This window comes from Bufo gargarizans, chromosome 1 (genome assembly GCF_014858855.1).
Source record: "Bufo gargarizans isolate SCDJY-AF-19 chromosome 1, ASM1485885v1, whole genome shotgun sequence".
Lineage (NCBI taxonomy): Eukaryota > Metazoa > Chordata > Amphibia > Anura > Bufonidae > Bufo > Bufo gargarizans.
The window spans coordinates 379,177,619-379,199,804 of record NC_058080.1 but is presented as its reverse complement, the minus strand read 5'-3'; the positions used below and the strand labels follow the sequence as shown (position 1 = coordinate 379,199,804).

The following is a 22,186-nucleotide window of genomic DNA, read 5'->3' as shown; positions in this document are numbered from 1 at the left end:
TCCCCAGTATTTATAATGCCCCCTACTGGTATAATGCTCACCCTAAAGTGCCCCAGTATTTATATCACCCCCTAACCCCACAGTGCCCCCAGTATTTATATTGCCTCCTACTGTTATAATGCTCATCCTGAAGTGCCACCAGTATTTATATTGCTCCCTACTGTTATAATGCTTGCCCTGAAGCGCCCCCAGTATTTATAATGCCCCCTGCAGTGACCCCTGTAGTTATATTCCTCTGTTTACTGTCCTCAAAAATTATAATTCCTCAGCCCCTCCAAAACAGTCCCATGTAAATAACAGCACACCATCTCTCCTGCCCCCTCCAAGATACAGTCCCACTTAAATAACATCACCCACTCCCCAGCTGCCTTCAACATACCGTCCCATGTAAAGAACATCACCCCCTCATTATTCAGTCCCATGTAAATAACATCACTCCCTCCCCCAGACATCTTCTACATACAGTCCCATGTAAATAAAATAACCCTCTCCCCAACCACCTCAAACATGCAGTCCCATGTAAATAACATTGCCCCTTAACAATCAGTCCCATGTAATATAACTCCCTCCCACAGCCGCCTTCAACATATACTCCCATATAAATAACATCACCCTGCTCCAGCCACCTCCAACATGCATTTGCATGTAAATAACATCACCCCCTCAACTTTCAGTCCCATGTGAATAACTTCCCTCCCTTCAGCCCTAACATACAGTCCCAGTTAAATAACTACAACTCCCAACATTGCTCTGCTTCTCAAACTGAGTAATCTACCCCTTCACTTACCTCTCCTCATCTAGCAGACCTCATCACAGCTTCTTCCCAGGACTTCTCTTCACTGCTGAGCCGTTGTCTCCTGCACTGGTCACATGACAGTGACATCATCGCAGGTCCTTTTCAGTTACTGCATTTAGAATTGATCACATGGACTGTGATGTCATCACAGGTCCTTCAGATCTTGCAGGGCATTAGATTCAATTGTATTGCCACCCTGAGGAAATGTACATTCGGGTCCTGGGACAAAACATCAGGGGCCCAAGGCCTGAATGTTTTAACCTAGCAACGCCCCTGATTAGATGTATATAATTAAGTTAACAGGTGAGGTGAGTATTACGATGTGTAGTACCAGTTTAACAGTAAAAAACTGTTTTAATTGCGTTGAAATAATTAAGAGCAGATATTAGAGGAATAGATTTAGGAGAATCTTCCGACATACTGTATACCTCAGGCTGTGACATATTCCATTGTATAGGCATATGGTGGGATACATTACTAATAGGCTCCCATAAAAAATATGTATACTAAGCAGTGTATATACTTTTGTATGGAATAGCATAGTCTACTACGCTATTCCATATAACAGAAGGTATACTGATGTATGCAGGGTTGATGGAGGGCAAAATTTCAATACATCACTTCCGTCAAGTTAATATTGCACTATGAATACATTTGGCATGGTGACATTATATATACAATTTATAGCTGTATTATCTGTGTGTACAGTATATTTAAGACAGTAGGTCTAGTGTTGCTACTTGGACTTTTTTAGCACTATTACATACACACTGCAACACTATCATGCCTGTAGTGTATGCCCCCATTTGTTGAGAACGCTGCTATTATATACTGAAGGTTTTTATTCTCTTTCTGCGGTGCTTAAATACTTCAAAACCAGTAATCAGACAGTTCCTGTATAGCAAACCATAACTGGTTTATAGGCTCTGCTTATCAGATTCTGCTCCCATTTTTTGTCAATACTGTGACATGAAATTTATGAGCAGCATAGAAGGAAAATAATGCTTCAGTGAGCATTGAGAACCCAGTTCAGACATTGATTATTCAAATCTGAAGACGTGTTATTTTTGTTTAGGTGGCGGGTGGTCCCTCAGAATCAATTCCTCTAGTGGGTCCTATGTATCCCAGTCCAACAATGATGATACTCTTTTTAAGAAGCACCCCATGTCCTATTTTCTTTTACAGGGATGTCTCCCCTGTGTCCTTCTGAAGCTTTTTCTTTTGCAGATTTTGGATTGTTTGACCAAGTTTTTGTAGCTGTCGCTGTTGTTGTTGTGACATGGATTCAGCCTGAGACTCCAGTTTGTACTGTTGCTCTTGGTACTTCCTGCAAGCATTCTGGTATGTCAGAAAAAGATTCCTGCAATTAAAAGGTATACAACTAAGTACAGACAAGTTTCAAAGAATAGACTAGGAACTGTTTATGCTAATAGCTAATTACACCGCTAATAAGTTGTTATTATTATTAATATTTATTATTAAAGCGCCATTCATTCCATACTGCTGTACATATGAAAAGGGGTATATATAAATACATAATATAATTGCACTAAGCATGAACAAGACGAGTTACAAACTGGTACAGAAAGAGAGAGGGCCTGCCCCTGAGGGCTTACAATTTACATGGTATGGGAGAAGGACACAGTAGTTGAGGATGAAGCTGGTCATGGCGGTATAGAGGCTGGTTGTAGGCTTGTCTAAAGAGGTGGGGTTTTAGGTTTCTTTTAAAGGATTCCACTGTAGGTGAGAAGGGGTCATTATTCCAGAAGACTTAAAGGGGTTGTCCGGGTTCAGAGCTGAACCCGGACATACCCTTATTTTCACCCCGGCAGCCCTCCTGAGCCTGGCATCGGAGCATCTCATGCTCCGATGCGCTCCAGTGCCCTGCGCTAGATCGCGCAGGGCACAGGCTCTTGTGTTTTCAATAACACACTGCCGGGCGGTAACTTCCGCCCAGCAGTGTGTTCGGTGACGTCACCGGCTCTGAGGGGCGGGCTTTAGCTCTGCCCTAGCCGTTTTACTGGCTAGGGCAGAGCCAAATCCCGCCCATCAGTGCCGGTGACGTCACCGGGCTGCCTGTCAGCCCCATAGAGAGCCCGGTATGTCACCGGAACTCAGAAAAATGCCTTTGCCCTGCGCGATTTAGCGCAGGGCAAAGGAGAGCATCGGAGCATGAACTGCTCCGATGCTCATGTCAGGGGGGCTGCCGGGGTGAAAATGGAGGGATGTCCAGGTTCAGCTCTGAACCTGGACAACCCCTTTAAAGGTAGGCAGACAATGTCATAAAGCAGCAGGAAATTCTAGCAGAATGCTTGGGTGTATAGGGAGAGGCATTACCAGTAGAAAGAGGGAGGTGCTCATACCGCTCTACAGAGCACTAGTGAGACCCAATTTGGAGTATTGTGCGCAGTACTAGAGACCATATCTCCAGAAGGATATTGATACTTTGGAGAGAGTTCAGAGAAGAGCTACTAAACTGGTACATGGATTGCAGGATAAAACCTACCAGGAAAGATTAAACGACCTTAACATGTATAGCTTGGAAGAAAGACGAGGGAATATGATAGAAACTTTTAAATACATAAAGGTAGTCAAAAAGGTAAAAGAGGAGGGAATATTTAAAAGAAGAAAAACTACTACAAGAGGACATAGTTTTAAATTAGAGGGGCAAAGGTTTAAAAGTAATATCAGAAAGTATTACTTTACTGAGAGCGTAGTGGATGCATGGAATAGCCTTCCTGCAGAAGTGGTAGCTGCAAATACAGTGAAGGAGTTTAAGCATGCATGGGATAGGCATAAGGCTATCCTTCACATAAGATGGGGCTATTCATAGTATTTAGTATATTGGGCAGACTAGATGGACCAAATGGTTCTTATCTGCCGACACATTCTATGTTTCTATGATATGTTGGGGTAGTGAGTTCCAGAGTGTGGGGGATGCACGGGAGAAATCTTGGAGGTGATTGTGGGAAGAGGTGAAATGAGGAGAGGAGATAAAGAGGTCTTGTGAGGATCAGAGATTGAGTGTGGGGATGTGTCGGGAAAGTAGCTCAGAGATGTAAGTAAGGGACAGATTGTGGATGGCCTTGTATGTATTTGTTAGTACAAACCGGATTCCCAAAAAGTTGGGACACTAAACAAATTGTGAATAAAAACTGAATGCAATGATGTGGAGATGGCAAATGTCAATATTTTATTTGTAATAGAACGTAGATGACAGATCAAACGTTTAATCCGAGTAAATGGATAATTTTAAAAGGAAAAATACGTTGATTCAAATTTTCACGGTGTCAACAAATCCCCAAAAAGTTGGGACAAGTAGCAATAAGAGGCTGGAAAAAGTAAATTTGAGCATAACGAAGAGCTGGAAGACCAATTAACACTAATTAGGTCAATTGGCAACATGATTGGGTATAAAAATAGCTTTTCAGAGTGGCAGTGTCTCTCAGAAGCCAAGATGGGTAGAGGATCACCAATTCCCACAATGTTGCGCAGAAAGATAGTGGAGCAATATCAGAAAGGTGTTACCCAGCGAAAAATTGCAAAGACTTTGCATCTATCATCTTTAACTGTGCATAACATCATCCGAAGATTCAGAGAATCTGGAACAATCTCTGTGCATAAGGGTCAAGGCCGTAAAACCATACTGGATGCCCGTGATCTCCGGGCCCTTAAACGACACTGTACCACAAACAGGAGTGCTACTGTAAAAGAAATCACAGAATGGGCTCAGGAATACTTCCAGAAACCATTGTCAGTGAACACAATCCACCGTGCCATCCGTCGTTGCCAGCTGAAATTCTACAGTGCAAAGAAGAAGCCATTTCTAAGCAAGATCCACAAGCTCAGGCGTTTTCACTGGGCCAGGGATCATTTAAAATGGAGTGTGGCAAAATGGAAGACTGTTCTGTGGTCAGACGAGTCACGATTCGAAGTTCTTTTTGGAAATCTGGGACGCCATGTCATCCGGACCAAAGAGGACAAGGACAACCCAAGTTGTTATCAACGCTCAGTTCAGAAGCCTGCATCTCTGATGGTATGGGGTTGCACAAGTGCGTGTGGCATGGGCAGCTTGCATGTCTGGAAAGGCACCATCAATGCAGAAAAATATATTCAGGTTCTAGAACAACATATGCTCCCATCCAGACGTCATCTCTTTCAGGGAAGACCCTGCATTTTTCAACAAGACCAGACCACATTCTGCATCAATCACAACATCATGGCTGCGTAGGAGAAGGATCCGGGTACTGAAATGGCCAGTCTGCTGGCCAGATCTTTCACCTATAGAGAACATTTGGCGCATCATAAAGAGGAAGGTGCAACAAAGAAGGCCCAAGATGATTGAACAGTTAGAGGCCTGTATTATACAAGAATGGGAGAGCATTCCTATTTCTAAACTTGAGAAACTGGTCTCCTCGGTCCCCAGACGTCTGTTGAGTGTTGTAAGAAGAAGGGGAGATGCCACATAGTGGTGAAAATGGCCTTGGGATTTGTTGACACCATGAAATTCTGATTCAACATATTTTTCCCTTAAAATGGTACATTTTCTCAGTTTAAACTTTTGTTCCGTGATTTATGTTCTATTCTGAATAAAATATTAGAAGTTGGCACCTCCACATCATTGCATTCAGTTTTTATTCACGATTTGTATAGTGTCCCAACTTTTTTGGAATCCAGTTTGTATTTTGAACTGAATTTGCTGGGCAATGGTGTGCCAGTGACGGAATTGGCAGAAGGGAGAGGCAGAGGAGTAACAGAGTGAGAGGTGGATTAGTCGGGCAGCAGAGTAGAGGATTGATTGGAGGGGTGCGAGAGTGCTAGATGGAAGGACAAAGAAGAGAATGTTGCAGTAGTCTAGGCAGTAGATGAGGGCATGTACAAGCATTTTTGCAGATTCAGAGTTGAGGAAAGTGTGGATGCAGGAGATGTTTTTGAGTTGGAGGTGGCAGGTGGTGGAAAGGGCTTGGATGTGCGGTCAGGAGAGGGCAGAATCCAAGGTCACTCCAAGGCAGCAGACTTGCTTGACTAGGGAGAGTGTGCAGTCATTGATCGTGATAGATAGGTCTGTTGGGGGGGTTGAGCAAGATGGGGGAAAGATGATGAATTCCGTTTTATCCATGTTAAGTTTTAGAAAGCGAGAGGAGAAGAAGGATGATATGGAAGATAGACATTGTCGGATTCTGAATAATTAAGTGGTGATGTCTGGACCAGAGAGGTAGATTTGTGTGTCGTCAGCATAAAAGTGATACTGAAAGCCATGGGACTCTATGAGATGTCCCAGGTCAAAAGTGTAGATAGAGAAGAGCAGGGGTCCTAGGACAGAGCCTTGCGGGACACTAACAGAGAGGCATTGAGACGAGGAGGTGGTGTGAGAGTCTGTGAGGTATGATGTGATCCAGGAGAGTGCCAGGTCAGTGATGCCAAGAGATGAGAGAGTTTGCAACAGAAGGGAGTGGTCGACAGTGTCAAAGGCAGAGGACAGGTGAAGGAGATGGAGGAGAGAGTAATGTTTTTTGGTATTCGCTGTTAGTAGGTCATTGTTGACTTTGGTAAGGGCAGTCTCAGTCAAGTGGTGGGGTCGGAAGGCCTATTGTAGCTGGTCAAAGAGGGAGCAGAAGGAGAGTTGAGAGGACAGTTCTGAATGGACATGTTGTTCAAGTAGCTTTGAGGCTAGAAGTGATACGGAAGAAGTGATATGGGGCGATAACTGGACAAAGAAGATGGGTCAAGTGAAGGCTTTTTGAGGATGGGTTTAATAGTAGCATGTTTAAAACCAGAGGGGAAGATGCTATTGGTTAGCAATAGGTTGAAGATATGAGTTAGGGCTGGGATAAACACTGTGATGAGGTTAGGGATTAGGTGTGATGGGATTGGGTCAAGTGCACAGATGGTGAGATGTGTTCTGGAGAGTAGAGTGGTGAGTATTTCTTCTGTAATGGTGGAGAAACGGGTTTTGGGAGAAGAGGACTGAGCAGTTGTGTAGAGGGTCTGTGGGGACTGTGTACTGAAGCTTTCTCTGATGTTGACTATATTTTGTTTGAAGTATGCAGCAAAGTACTCAGCTGAGATGAGAGGAGAGGGTGGGGGTGCTGAGGGACGGAGAAGGGAGTTAAAAGTGTTAAAAAGTTGTTTAGGGCTGTCGGCCAAGAAAGATATGAGAGATGAGAAGCAGGCCTGTTTTTCATCAGCGAGTGAGGATTTGAATATCAGGAGGGATACTTGGTTGCAAATCCTTTGCAGTCAATTGCAACCTGAAGTCTGGAACGCACAGACATCACCAGACGCTGTGTTTCATCCCTGGTGATGCTCTGCCAGGCCTCTACTGTAACTGTCTTCAGTTCCTGCTTGTTCTTGGGGCATTTTCCCTACAATTTTGTCTTCAGCAAGTGAAATGCATGCTCAATCGGATTCAGGTCAGGTGATTGACTTGGCCATTGCATAACATTCCACTTCTTTCCCTTAAAAAACTCTTTGGTTGTTTTTGCAGTATGCTTTGGGTCATTGTCCATCTGCACTGTGAAGCGCCATCCAATGAGTTCTGAAGCATTTGGCTAAATATGAGCAGATACTATTGCCCGAAACACTTCAGAATTCATCCTGCTGCTTTTGTCAGCAGTCACGTCATCAATAAATAGAAGAGAACCAGTTCCATTGGCAGCCATACATGCCCAGGCCATAACAATACCACCACCATGCTTCACTAATGAGGTGGTATGCTTAGGATCATGAGCAGTTCCTTTCCTTCTCCATACTCTTCTCTTCACATCACTCTGGTACAAGTTGATCTTGGTCTCATTTGTCCATAAGATGTTGTTCCAGAATTGTAAAGGCTTTTTAAGATGTCGTTTGGCAAACTCTAACCTGCCCTTCCTGTTTTTGAGGCTCACCAATGGTTTAAATCTTGTGGTGAACCCTCTGTATTCACTCTGGTGAAGTCTTCTCTTGATTGTTGACTTTGACACACATACACCTACCTCCTGGAGAGTGTTCTTGACCTGGCCAACTGTTGTGAAGGGTGTTTTTGTTGTTGCTGAGCTCACCGGTGCGTTCCTTCTTTTTAAGAATGTTCCAAACAGTTGTTTTGGCCACGCCTAATGTTTTTGCTATCACTCTGATGGGTTTGTTGTGTTTTTTCAGCCTAATGATGGCTTGCTTTACTGATAGTGACAGCTCTTTGGATCTCATCTTGAGAGTTGACAGTAACAGATTCCAAATGCAAATAGCACACTTGAAATTAACTCTGGACCTTTTATCTGCTCATTGAAATTGGGATGATGAGGGAATAACACACAACTGGCCATGGAACAGCTGAGAAGCCAATTGTCCCATTACTTTTGGTTCCTTAACAAGTGGGAGGCACATATGCAAACTGTTGTAATTCCCACACCGTTCACCTGATTTGGATGTAAATACCCTCAAATTAAAGCTGGCAGTCTGCAGTTAAAGCACATATTGTTTTGTTTCATTTCAAATCCATTGTGGTGGTGTATAGGGCCAAAAATGTTACCATTGTGTTGATGTCCCAATATTTATGGACCTGGCTGTAAGTGTTTTTTTATTTTTTATATGGTACTACTAATGGCACATGATTGGGGTGCATTTATGGGGCACCTGTTACTGGCAAATGATTGGGGGGGCATCTATGGGGGCACCTGTTACTGGCACATGATTGGGGGCATGTATGGAGGGACCTGCTACTGGCACATGATTGGGGGGCATCTATGGGAGCACTTGTTACTGGCACATGATTGGGGGCATCTATGGGGGCACTTGTTACTGGCACATGATTGGGGGCATCTATGGGGCACTTGTTACTGGCACAGGATTGTGGGGCATCTATTAGGGCACTTGTTATTAGCACATGATTGGGGGCATCTATGGGGGCACCTGTTACTGGCACATGATTGGAGGGCATCTATGGGGGAACTTGTTACTGGCACATGATTGGGGGGCATCTATGGGGTACTTGTCACTGACACATGATTGGGAGACATCTATGGGGTAATTGTTACTGACACATGATTGGGGGTCATCTATGGAGGTACTTGTTACTGGCACATGATTTGGGGGCATCTATGGGGGCACTTGTTACTGGCTCATGATTGTGGCATCTATGGGGGCACTTGTTACAGGCACATGATTGGGGGCATCTATGGGGGCACTTGTTACTGGCACAGTATTGGGGGCATTTATGGGGGCACATCTTACTGGCACATTATTGGTGTCACTTTTTACTGGCACATTATTGGGTGGCGCTATGGGGCATCTATGGGACACTTCTTACTGGCATATTATTGGGGGCACTATGGGGGCATCTACTGAGACCACAAAGAAGGGGTATTTTATATGGGGGAAGGGGGCAGAGGAACACTATGGGTGCTTCTACTAAGGCCACAAAGAAGGGGTATTTTATATGGGGGGCTCTGTATAGGGGCATTTTATACTGGGGCACATTATGGTGGGTACTATGGGGAAGGGGAGAGAGTAGTTCTATGGGCTCATCTATGGGGGGCACTAAGAAGAAGTATTTTATACTTGCAAATTATGGGGGACACTGAGGGCATCTACTGGGGGACTATATATGGGGCATTTTATACTGGTATATTATGGGGGTCACTAGGAAGAAGAGGGGAGAGGAGCACTATGTGGGAATTTACTGGGGACACTATATAGTGGTATTTATACTGGCATATTATGGGGGCACTATGGGAATATTAGCTCAATTGGGGGCATTAAAAGGGGTATCTTTTGCACTGGCACATTAGAAGGAGAATTATTACTACTGGGGGGCATTATGATTGGCTTTATTACTACTGGGGGTCAATGGGGAACATGATTACTAGTATGGGCACTATGGGAGCATTATTACTTCTGGTGCACAGTGGGGACATGTTGGGGACATGTTGGGGGCACTGTAGGAGCACTATTACTACCATCTGTGCTCTAGCAGAGAATTATTCCTATTGGTGGGACTTTTGGGAGCACTATTACTGTGGGGGCACCTTGGCACAGAATCAGCTTACTACAATTATTTTTGGGGGACCTTATGTTTACACTATTAGTGTCAGGGGCACTATTTGCTGGGCGCAGTTATTTTAGGTCACTGCCAATAATTATTGAAGGGCACTATCTGCATGGTACTACTATTATCAGGGGGTTTATCTGTTTCTGCAGTATAGTATTGGGGAGCACAGCGGCACAGTATTGGGGGTGGTAGGATGATTTGTCCAGAAGATGGGAGGATGATGGAAAAGTAGTAAACTAAGATTTTGATTGTCAAACTGAGACAAGAAATGGCTGAAAAATGGTGATCTGGTCTGAAAGGAAAAGATGAGGAAAGAGAACATCTACATGAAAGAAACATCACTGGATGTAAGAGGTATGTGGCGCTGTATTACCCTATATGTAGGGGTGGATGGAGGGGTTAGTAGTGCAGTACTATCTGCAAAATACTAAATATTTGTGTCAGAAGTTGTTACTTTTGGGCTAATTCTTTTTTTTTTCTTCTCTATATTAAGGGACACTATAGTCACCAGAACCACAACAGCTAAACATAGTAGTTCTGGTGTCTATAGCATGTCTCTGAAAGCTTTTTAATATAAAGACTGCCTTTTCAGAAAAAAAGGCAGTATTTACATTACTGTCAAGGAACACCTCTAGTTTACTACTCTGCGAGGTGTGTGGATTTTTTTTGTGTGTGTTGTGGTGGAGGGCGTGATAGCATGCTAGGGTGTGGGAAGGCAGGATCCAGGAGGCCCAAGTAAATTCTTGCCCAGGGTCCAATCAATATTAAAGACGGCCCTGGTGGCAGCATCTGGGTCTTGGAGAGAACAAATAGAGAGTGACAGAAGAGACAGGTAACTTGAAAAGAAAGGTCCCGGAGGCAATAGAGATCCCCTAAAAGCTCTTCTTTATTTTTCACATATGAATAACGGACACAGCCACATCGTTCACAGCATAACGTTGACGCGTTTCGGGTCGGTACCCTTAGTCGTCGCGACTAAGGGTACCAACCCGAAACGCGTCAACGTTATGCTGTGAACGATGTGGCTGTGTCCGTTATTTATATGTGAAAAATAAAGAAGAGCTTTTAGAGGATCTCTATTGCCTCCGGGACCTTTCTTTTCAAGTTACCTGCAGCCTGCTAAGGGAACACTCCCCTAGGGCCTCTGGAGCTGGGAATACATATTCCACCAGGAAGGTGAGCTGGACTAAGTTTTCTCTCAGTGACAGAAGAGAGTCAGGAAACAAGCGAAAGTCGAGATGTTTAAGGTACCTGCGGGGGTGTGCTAGTGTGTGGACAGGGGGAGCAGCAGAAGAGACCAATGAAGAGAAGGTGAGTAGGTTGTGGTTGGATAGGGGGAGAAGCGAATTAGAAAGGTTAGATAGGGAGCAGAGGTGAGTAAAGATAAGATCCAGAGTGTGACCATCTCTGTGAGTGGGAGCGGAAGACCACTGTGAGAGGCCGAAGGAGGAAGAGAGTGATAGGAGTTTAGAGGCGGCTAAGTGGCAGGTGTCAATAGGGATGTTGAAGTCACCCATGATGATAGTGGTGATGTCGGTAGAAAGAAAGTGTAGAAGCCAGGTAAATGACAGCTATTTGGAGGTTGCAGAGTAGATGCGAACAGAGTGTACTTAAAATGAACTGAGCGTAATGGAAGGTGGCAGTGGAGTTGGGCTGTAGGAGAAGGTGTCTGATAGGAGAAGACCAACTCCTCCACCATGTTTTCAGCCGGGGCGGGGCGTGTGAGTGAAATGAAATCCACTATATGAGAGTGCAGCAGGGGAGGAGGTGTCAGCGGGTGTCAGCCCTGTTTCTGTGAGACCCAGAAAGGAAAGTTTTCGAGAGATTAAAAGATCATGAATTTAGGACAGTTTATTGCAGACCGCGTGTGCATTCCATAATGCTCCTGCAAGAGGAACCAAAGGAGTAGGGGTCAGAGGAATGGTTATTAGGTTTAAGGGGTTGCAGAATGTTGTAGAAGGAGATTTTGGGACGTTGAGGTGATAGTGGGGATTTGCTGAGGAGGGGCTGGATTTGGAGAGATATCACCAGCAATAAGGAGAAGCAGAGAAAGTGTAGTAGGTAAGAATAAGAGAGGGAATGAGGTATCTGTGTGTTTTTGGGAAGGAAGTGTTTTACGTTGCCAAACAGGTTTGGGCAAGCGGTCAGATAAGAAGGTAAGATGGAGGGAGAGATGAATAGTTTCTTGCTAGGTGAACGGAGGTGGGGGGTTTTCAGGAGGTTTTTGGAAAAGTGGGAAGAGTAAGATAAAAGATTGAAACATTTTTTGCATTAACTATGTCTGTAATTACCTTTGGTCCCCTTCTGGTTACATTCTGGTATAATTCAGTATGCGCACTTAAAGGGGTTCTGCACTTTCATTTAACTGATGATCTATCCTCTGGATAGATCATCAGCTTCTGATCGGCGGGGGTCCGACACCTGGGACCCCCGCCGATCAGCTGTTTGAGAAGGCAGCGGCGCTCCAGCAGCGCTGCGGCCTTCTCACTGTTTACTGCTGGCCCGCCCGCCCACTGACGTCACGACTAGTATCAACTAGAGTGGGCGAGGCTAAGTTCCATTCAAGTGAACGGAGCTTAGCCCCGCCCACTCTAGTTGATACTAGTCGTGACGTCAGTGGGCGGGCGGCCCGGCGGTAAACAGTGAGAAGGCCGCGGCGCTGCTGGAGCGCCGCTGCCTTCTCAAACAGCTGATCGGCGGGGGTCCCGGGTGTCGGACCCCGGCCGATCAGAAGCTGATGATCTATCCAGAGGATAGATCATCAGTTAAATGAAAGTGAAGAACCCCTTTAAAGAGTTGCACTTGAAAGATGTGGCATTTGGAAAGACCAATGTCTGGAAGACCTAGGAACTTAGATTTATACCACTCAGTGTTCAATCAGGTGTGACCACGAGGGGAGGGGGCTACATTTGGCCTAATCAAGGGAGGACCAAATACAGGGGTGAAATAGTCAATGTAAACAAATACTCAATAAATCCAGCAGGGAAAGAAACATTAAAGTTCAATGCAGACATACCAGGGAATGAGGAGGAAAGATGAGGGGTGTGGATAATATCAGACTCTGGAAAAGCTGGGTGCAGCAGTTAGGTTCAATGCAGACATACCAGGGAATGACAAGGAAAGATGAGTGGTGCGGATAATATCAGACTCTGGAAAAGCTGGGTGCAGCAGTTAGGTAGTTGTTATCAAAAGATTTACCTCTCACTACTTCCTAATATTAGTTAAAGAGAAATACATGGCACACCCTATGAAAGTTATTCCACAATATCATAATTTACTGCTCTATTAAAAATGTGCCCTTTTCTATGGGGTTCAAGAGGAACAGTTATAGGAGCAGATGAATGAAAATAACTGAAGTTCCAGATTCAGCACATAACTGACAGGAACGGACCCTACCATATTCCATCGACTCCATTATGTTTCCGTTGGGAGAACATTTTTTTAAGTAGAGAAAAAAGTCCTGCATGACGAACTCTGTGACGGAAGCCCAGAACTGAGCCTCCAATGCAGATGTGAATGTAGCCTTATCCAGAAGGTTTGGGACAGTTCCCATTTTTGACACTTAATACAGAACTCTTGCATACAGCAATTATGCATTTATGTGAATGAATAAAGCCTAAAAGTCTTCGCAGTGAAACATCAGATTAAAGTTCTTGTGTCACAGAAAAGGTTGCAGACCACAGCTAGATCTACTATAGATGGATACATTTAGGCTACTTTCACACTGGCATTTTGGCTTTCCATTTGTGAGATCCGTTCATGACTCTCACAAACGGTTCAAAACGGATCAGTTTTGCCCTAATGTATTCTGAATGGAAAAGGGTTCGCTCAGAGTGCATCAGTTTGCCTCCGTTCCGTCTCCATTCCGCTTTGGAGGCGGACACCAAAACTGATGAAACTGAGCCAAACGGATCCATTCTGACACACAGAGACGGATCCGTTTTCTATGACACAATCTGGCACAATAAAAAACGGATCCGTCCTCCATTGACTTTCAATGGTGTTCAAGACGGATCCGTCTTGACTATGTTAAAGATAATACAAACGGATCCGTTCTGAACGGATGCATACGGTTGTATTATCTGACGGATCCGCACCAAACGCGAGCGTGAAAGTAGCCTTACATTACACTTTGTCCATACCGTAAGGAACAATCAAGTTTTTAACTAGTCTGATGCCATGCACTTCCAAATAATTGACATTTAGGAGTCTACATGTTTCATGATTAAGGGTCATTGTTTAACCCGAAACACGGAGACTTTTTGCTACTTTGGATTTTAAGTCTTGGAATAATAAAGGCTGAATTTTTACCTTTGGAAGCTGGGCTCTTTGAACTCTTTTCATTTGGACTAGTGCCTTGTTCCTGGCACCGCCCGTGCATCCACTTTGGATTCAGGTGAGCGCAGCTACTACTTCTTTTTCCTAACCACATGTATTCATACTTATTTCTTGTCCTCTGCTAATGGACAGCAAGAGGACAGACTTCTTTCAACCTTGCAATATACAGACAAAAACTATGACAAAGTTTATCTGTACTGTATGTATACCTATGAGCTTTGAAGAAATCTTTGATTGTATGTGCAGACTTGGCATTCTCAGCACAGACTTTACAGGATAATTGCTCCACTTCTGAGATGAGACCTTCAATTCTTACTTTTATGTCACTGCTCCTGAAATGAAAAGACACACAGAACAGATTATGTAACCCCTTCATCCTAACCCACAAGCAGTACAGACATTTCATGAATTAGGATACAACCACAACGGTCAGATTTTCTGCAGCAGGAAAGTCCACTGCAGATTTTGATGTGTTTCCACAGTTGAAATGTTGCTGCGGATTTGTTGAAAATTTTTTGCCGCAGATCTTCGCTGTGAATGCTGCGGATCTTACACACAAAATCCCACTGCAGATAATCCACAGCAGTAGCTGTATGTACCCTTTAATAGTTTAAACATTTAGGACCCTGTTTGTTCATGGAGCCCCTGATTTTAAAGCACTGCGGAATATGTTGGTGCTATATAAATAAAGATTATTATTAATGTGGAAAATAATATACATTATCTTGCAAAACTGAGTAAATTTTTGTAAATATTTTATTCTATCTTTTCATGGGACAACACTGAAGATATGACTCTTTGATACAATTTAAAGTAGTCAGTGTACAGCTTGCATTACAGTGTAAATTTGATGTGCCCTCAAAATAACTCAACACACAGCCATTAATGTCTAAACTGCTGGCAACAAAAGTGAGTACACCCCTAAGTGAAAATGGCCAAGTTGTGCCCAATTAGCCATTTTCCCTCCCCGCACGTACCCAGCGTCATATCCAAAGGTTGTTTTTCCAAAATAGATGTATGAGTGCTGCCAGCAAAGCTGTTCATGCAAAGAAAAAGCATAAAGCTCATTCCTCTACTCTGTTGTCTGTTTCTTCCTCCTCCCCTGCTGAAAGTACCCTCTGATGGTGAATACATTTTTGATGACTACTATTCAGACTCTGATTAACATTATCCACTGCGTAAACAGAAAATATCAGTTACTCAAGGCTGTAAAAACAACCATGGAAACTTGACCCTGCTGACAAACCTAAAAAAGCAAGACTTATTTTCCTAAATAGAAACATAGGGGGGTTTCCTGGGGAAACATTTTGAAACCGTATCAAGATTCAAACCTATCTTAATCCTCAATGTACATCAGAGTGGCTAAGCTCTCCAAAATATTTTTTTCCAACATAAGAATTCTCTGTTTTGCAAGATCCATTGGCCCGGATAATAGACAGTGCTCTAAAAAGACTTGTTCATCATCTGTTACCTCCTGTAAACTGGTATTAGCCTCTATTTCTGTAGCTAGGCCTATCTGTATCTGGCTTAGTTATCTCACCTGAGATTTGCAAGAAGGAGTCTCAAGGGAACAGATTTTGAAAAAAAAAATGGCACTTATGAAATATTCAGAATTTTTTATGTCATGCCCCTTTAGATGTAATGTCAGCCTCTACATGTGGCAGCAAACTTTTTGCGGACTAAGCAATGATCAGGTGATAATCCATCCAAGAGCCATTTTTTAAATGTACCCTTTTAACTCAAGTAGCCTCTTTGGACCACAAATTGAAAACATTTTAGGGTCGAGAAATGAGTGCAAAAGACATGTTTTTCCTCAGTCTAACACAAAAGTTTAGCCTTAGACTTTTTCATTACCAGAAAAGAAGATTTCCAAAATTCAAGAAGAATGTTAGCATTCCAGACAAATCAAGATAACTCCTCCTCTGTCAAAAGAAAATCAGGTATCCAGAAGTCAGGTATCCAGAAGTCAGAAGATATGACTCTCTATCTTGGTGGGACCTCAAGTGTGAGTCTCAGATGCATGGGTGTCCTCAACCATTCAGAGAGAATTTATCCAGGTCAAGCAGTTCATCAATCGAGCATGTACCTTCATTCTTCATCTCATCTCATCTTCAAGAATTCTTAGACAAAGGAGCCCTGGAATCAGTTCCACACAATCAGAAACAGAGTGTACTCCCAAAGTATTCTATTTCCAGAGCCAGACAACAGATGATAGTAGATTTCACTTATCTCAATAAATTTAGTGAAGTAATTCAAAATGGAAACTATCAATTCAGTTTTGTACACTCTTCAACATGACTGTTGCATGGCATGAATAGAACTCACAAATTCATATCTTCATTTACTCATCCTGGAAAAACACAGAAGGTTTCTGAGAATTGTTGTTCAAACCAAGTTAGTTCTTCTTCACTGCTAATTCAAATGTCTGCCATTCAGCATCACATAAGCTCCTTGTGTATTCACAAAGATTGCAGTAGTCCTTATGGCAGCTCTCTATTCAGGGGCGTCGCTAGGTTAAAACATTCGGGGCCTGAGCCCCGGATGTTTTGTCCCATGCCCGAATGTCCTGCCTGCCTGCTAGATACAACTGTATTGCCGTACACAGAACGGCAATACAATTGAATCTTACACTGGGAAGAGGTGAAGGACCTGTGGTGACATCACAGGTCATGTGATCAGCAAAACAGGCTGTGATAGGATGACCTGGATGATGTCACCATCATGTGACCAGTGCAGGATTAGACACCGGAGTGAAGAGGAGAAGGAGCCTAATGGTGATGTCTGTACACGAGGAGAGGTAAGTTAAGGGAGAGGCAGATGCTGGGAGTTGTAGTTATTTAACTGGGATGTATGTTAGGGCTGAAGGGAGGGATGTTATTGACATGGAACTGTGTCCTTGAGGTGGCTGGGGGAGGGAGTGATGTTATTTACATGGGACTGTATGTTTGAAGTGGATGGTGGGGGAGAATTATTTTTATGTACATGAGAATTAATGTTTAGACTACGTTCACACTTGCATTTGGGGATCCGCTTGTGAGATCCGTTTCAAGACTCTCACAAGCAGCGCCAAATGCATCAGTTTAACCCCAATGCATTCTGAATGGATGCGGATCCATTCAGAATGCATTCTTTCGGCTCCATACGCCCCCCCGTTCCGTTTTGGTGGCGGACCCCAAAATGCTGCACGCAGCGTTTTTGTGTCTGCATGGCCTTGCAGGGCCAAACGTATCCGTCCTGACTTACAATGTAAGTCAATGGGGACGGATCCCTTTGCATTAACACAAAATGGTGCATTTGTAAACAGATCCGTCCCCCATTCACTTTCAATGTAAGTCAGGACGGATCCGTATTGGGACTTAGAAATTCAAATCTAATACAAACGAATTGGTCCTGAACGGATGCATTCGTTTGTATTATCGGTGCGGATCCGTCCTGTACAGGTAGCCTTAGGGGGTGATGTTTACATGGGATTGTGCGTTGGAGGCGGGGGAGGAGGTGATGTTATTTACATGGGACTGTATGGTGGAGGGAGGATTATAACTGCAGGGGGCACTGCAGATCCAGGGGACATTATAGGCGGTCTTATTACTACTGGGGGCTCTATAGGAGGGTCTTATAGATCCGCCTTATTTCTACTAAGCGCACTATGGGGGCCTTATTACTACTGAGGGGTCTGTAGGGAGCTTTATTACCACTGGGGGAACAATAGGGGGCCTTATTTCTACTGGGGACTCTGTGAGGGTATTATTAATATGGGAGGGCTCTTCTAATAATAGGGGCATTGTTGAGGAGCATTATCACGGTTGGGGCAGTGTTACTAATGAGGGCATTCTAGAAGGGAATTACTATTGGTGGGACTATGAGGAGCACTATTACTATGGGGGTAGTAATGTTTCTTCAGGATAGTATTTAGGGGTATTGGGGGGGCAGGGGCGTAACTAAAGGCTCATGGGCCCCGGTGCAAGAGTTCAGCTTGTGCTCCCTTTCCCTCAGTGCTTTGTGTGTCTTCTTATGCGGCATAAGTGTCTTTGGGCCCCTTCAGGCCCCTGGGCCCGGTACCCCCTATAGCTACACCCCTGGAAGGGGGCACAACAAGCAGCAGGATAAGACTGTGGGGATAATGATAGAATGTGAGGAAGCTAAGATGTCTGTGTGTCATACTCTGCAGAGACGAGGCGGCTGAGAGAAGTGTCCGGACCGAGTGGAGAAGATCTACAGAGAAGATGATGACAGAGAGGAGACGTCACCTGGAGGCCCTAGATGTGACAGGTAAGTGCTGCTGTATAGCAAGTACAGAAAAGAGCGGGGGGGGGGCAACATATTTATTGGGGCATGTGCCCCGGATCTTTTGAGACCCTAGCAACGCCCCTGTCTCTATTTAAAAAAGTTTCTATAGTTCTGTACATAGACGACTGGCTGATCATTTCACTTTCTAGACAAGAACTGCTGCAACATCTACAAGTGACCTTTGATTCCCTGAAAAACATTAGTTCCTGTTCAACCTGCAGAAATCCTTTCTTCATTCAGTCCAGGAAATAAAATTCCTGGGCTATTTTCTCATCACATGTCTATAAAACGGTCACTAGACAGGAGGAGAAAGATCTTTGAAGAGGTGAATTATATGATTTAAGTCCCCAGAGCCACTGTCCATACAGCCATGAAGGTGTTGGGCCTTTTAACTTCCGCAATAGATGCAGTACCTTGGGCTAAGGCTCACATTAATTTCCTACAAGCCAACATCCTTGTCTCATAGGACAAAAAAAGGACATCACTGGACTCTCCAATGTCTTTGATTGCTAACAACAGGAAGGACCTGGGATTGTGAATCCATCCAGATAGTCCACAAGGGGATACTGTGTTTTCACTACAAACTCACCACAAACAGATATTCCTCACCAAAGATGCCTCCTCCTTGGGTTGCAGTGCGCATGTAGAGAGCCTTTGGGTTCAGCAGGTCTGGCTTCCCCAAGACAAGTTTCCATCCTCCAATCTGAAGAAACTGAGAGCCAAATGGAATGACTTTGTTCAAATGCAGGCAAATCTGGCATCAGTTTATTACATAAACAACAAATGGGGTCCTGGGAGTTCTCTTCTATCCAGAGTGTACAGGAGTATAATGTATCGGGCCATATCCAATCTCCTAAGCACCTCAGCTGTCCATATATAAGGTTCTATCAATACAACTATGGATTAAGTCAGCTGCAATTTTCTCGATCCAGGAAACTGGAGCCTGAACCCCCTTATCTTCAATCGAATGTCTTGTAAATGGTGGATTTCACCAAGACTGGTGTTCCACTAAAGAAGCATCCACAGATGCTTTAACTTCTGTGCTGCTCCAATTTTTGCAGGAAGGCTTTGACAGAAGTCTTAAGTATAATACTTTGAAGGTCCACTTCACAGCTCTTAATGCACAGCTTAAGGCAAAATTCCCCAATCTTCCCTTAGTAATCTAAAGTCTAATCTAATCTAAATCTAAAGCCGGTCTTGCATAAACCCATTTTTCCTTGGGATCTGTCTCTCATTCTACAAGTGTTTATCGGACCACAATTCAAAGCTATGTTGGACACCAGTCTAAAAGATATAAAAACTATAAAAAGAGCTGCATCTGGGAGACTGTCAGTACTCACTCATCCTCAGTACAATGCCTGGGTTCTGAAAAGTGTGTTCGACAAGGACAACCCATATCAACCAAGAGATTGCTATTCTGATGTTCTTCACCAATTCAGTGGATGAACAACATGCTGGATTATAGCAGAAAATGCTGCTCTAGTTCAGGGCAGGAGTCTCCTATACAACTCAGAGCTCTCTCTACTTGTTAGATATCTTGGAAAAAGCTCACTGGCCCCACAACCATAAGAGGTGCACAATCTGATGAATTCACCCTTCAAATTGTATAACTGTCGATATAGGATTGGCACACTCAAACATGCGGAGCCCCACGGAGTGACTTTAGGCCGGCGTCCCGGTCTTTACTGTGTCGGCGTCTTAATGCTTTGTATTTTGCATGGGGTATATCCCCAATGATGACTTTCAGCTGATTAGAGGCAGGTTAATATAGAGCAGTGATGGCAAACCTTTTAGAGACCGAGTGCCCAAACTGCAACCCTACCACCCACTTATTTATCGCAAAGTGCCAAGACTGCAATGGCAATGACTACCAATATAGTATATCTTCAATGTAATTTATCATTTAGCTATAATATCCTATCTACCCTCAATGTGCTGCCTGTGCTGTTCATAGTGCGCCCTGCGCTGATGAATGGCAGGAAAAGTCTAAGGCATATTGGTGCACCATAGACGTTTTCCAGAGTGCGAGTGCCCACAGAGAGGGCTCTGAGTGCCGCCTCTGGCACCCGTGCCATAGGTTTGCCACCACTGATATAGAGCATCTTATTTGAATCCTCGATGTCCTTTGGATTTAACAGTGCACTGTCCGTTCGGGGTTCAAGTCTTTCCGGGGTGTACCTTTTGCCAGACGCATTTCGGGGATAGCTCTCCCCTTCCTCAGTGGCATCAGGAACGCGCTGTAAAACGCTCAGGTCTGAACCCAGCCTTAGGGTACCTGCACATGGATGCAGGTCAACATGCAGAAGATATGCATGCATTTCTGTGTGAATTTCTGCACCCAAACCACAATTTCTAATGTTTTTTGGTGTGGATTAGATGCGGTTTTGCCGCAGATCTCACCCTTCATTAGAAAAGGGTGAAATCCGCAGCTAAAACTGCAAACATAATTGACATGCTGCAGATTTTTAAATTTGTTTAATCTCATAAACATTGCTGTTACTGTACTATGCTGTGGTTTTTCCACACATGAATCAAAGCGGAAAAATGTGTTTTTTTTTATCAGAAATTTTATAAAAATACAATTATTCAGACTCAAGCCTCAGAGAAATCCCAGACTGAGATGGTTCTATTCCCTTCTCTTAACATCCTGCTATCTTAAACCTCCATTACCTTGAATACCATTGCCAAAAGGCCTTGAAAGTATATTTATATTGCATTAGTCAATAGATCCCCCTCTTTTCCCTCTTTACAGGCTGCCCAATATAAGAAAAGTCACAATGTCCACGTAATATTTAGCATTTCATATTCTGAACTGAACTCTGTCATTATAGATCAGTACAGAAGGGTGGTTATTTATCAGGCTCCCCAGGAGTAAAGCAAGAAGAGCATTCCAAATTAGTGAAACCTTTTCAGGAACAAATTATATCAAAACATCCTTGTTATAAAGATGTTTAAAATATGCCTGAAAGATTAATTGTAAAACCCTTGCCATATACCACTGACTGACTGTAGTGGTCATGTGCATGATGTCAAGGCTGCCCTGGTATGGAGGATCATATCAGTGGCACTTTAGTGAAGAGGGTTCAGAATAGTGTATCTTAATATCTTCCCTGCCTTTATCAATTTTGTTCTACTTGGACAACCCCTAAACTATAGAAAGGAATGTAGCATACATACATTTTCAAGGAATCTAGCAGTCTTGGCATGGTAGGTGATGAAGTCGATTTCTGACTTTGGCCAGCACACTCTTTATCTTCACCTGGGAATTTCTTTGTGGAGATAAAAATATATATTAATATGTTTTTAAATACTGGTTGGAAAAATTTCTGATTTTACCCTAATTATACATATTACAATAGAGCCTGGTATTGGTTACAGCAAAAACTATGTTGTAATAAATGGAAAAATATGTTTACAAACAACTGGATATGTTTTTCTCTCTGCAGTGGTGAGGAACCCATTTTAACATGGAGTTCTCCAAATTTTGACACATAGGATATTTTAATATTAATATTAGTTAGACATTTCGCAAGTCAAATTGCTAAAGAGCCCAATGCTGAGGGCTTCATTGATTTCAACACTGATGCGAATACTAAGTTTTCACTATGGAGATGGCTTTGCATCTATGAAAACCACTGTGTACAAACAGGGATCAGAGCCTCATAATTTATGAAAGTTGTGATGTTCCCAGTGTCAGGACTTCAACTAATTTGCTTAATATATTGCAACTATTATACGGA

The 22,186-nt window shown here is 43.5% G+C and overlaps 1 protein-coding gene across 9 annotated transcripts in view; it reads right to left on the bottom strand.

The window, feature by feature from the left end:
• Window positions 1–867: 867 nt before the first annotated feature.
• Window positions 868–22,186, bottom strand: part of LOC122931150 (colorectal mutant cancer protein-like) — a 166,454-nt gene continuing 145,135 nt past the window's right edge. For 7 of the 9 annotated variants that reach the window (XM_044285174.1, XM_044285138.1, XM_044285181.1 and 4 more), the window contains 3 exons: window positions 21,624–21,715; window positions 14,369–14,491; window positions 868–2,156 (listed from right to left, as the gene is read on the bottom strand). In XM_044285174.1, the coding sequence (XP_044141109.1) occupies window positions 1,976–2,156; window positions 14,369–14,491; window positions 21,624–21,715 (396 nt within the window). In that variant the 3' untranslated portion in view covers window positions 868–1,975. Of the gene's footprint in view, window positions 2,157–14,368; window positions 14,492–16,050; window positions 16,296–18,910; window positions 19,159–21,623; window positions 21,716–22,186 lie in introns of those variants that run through there. The other 2 variants (XR_006388219.1, XM_044285201.1) reach the window with 2 other exon arrangements.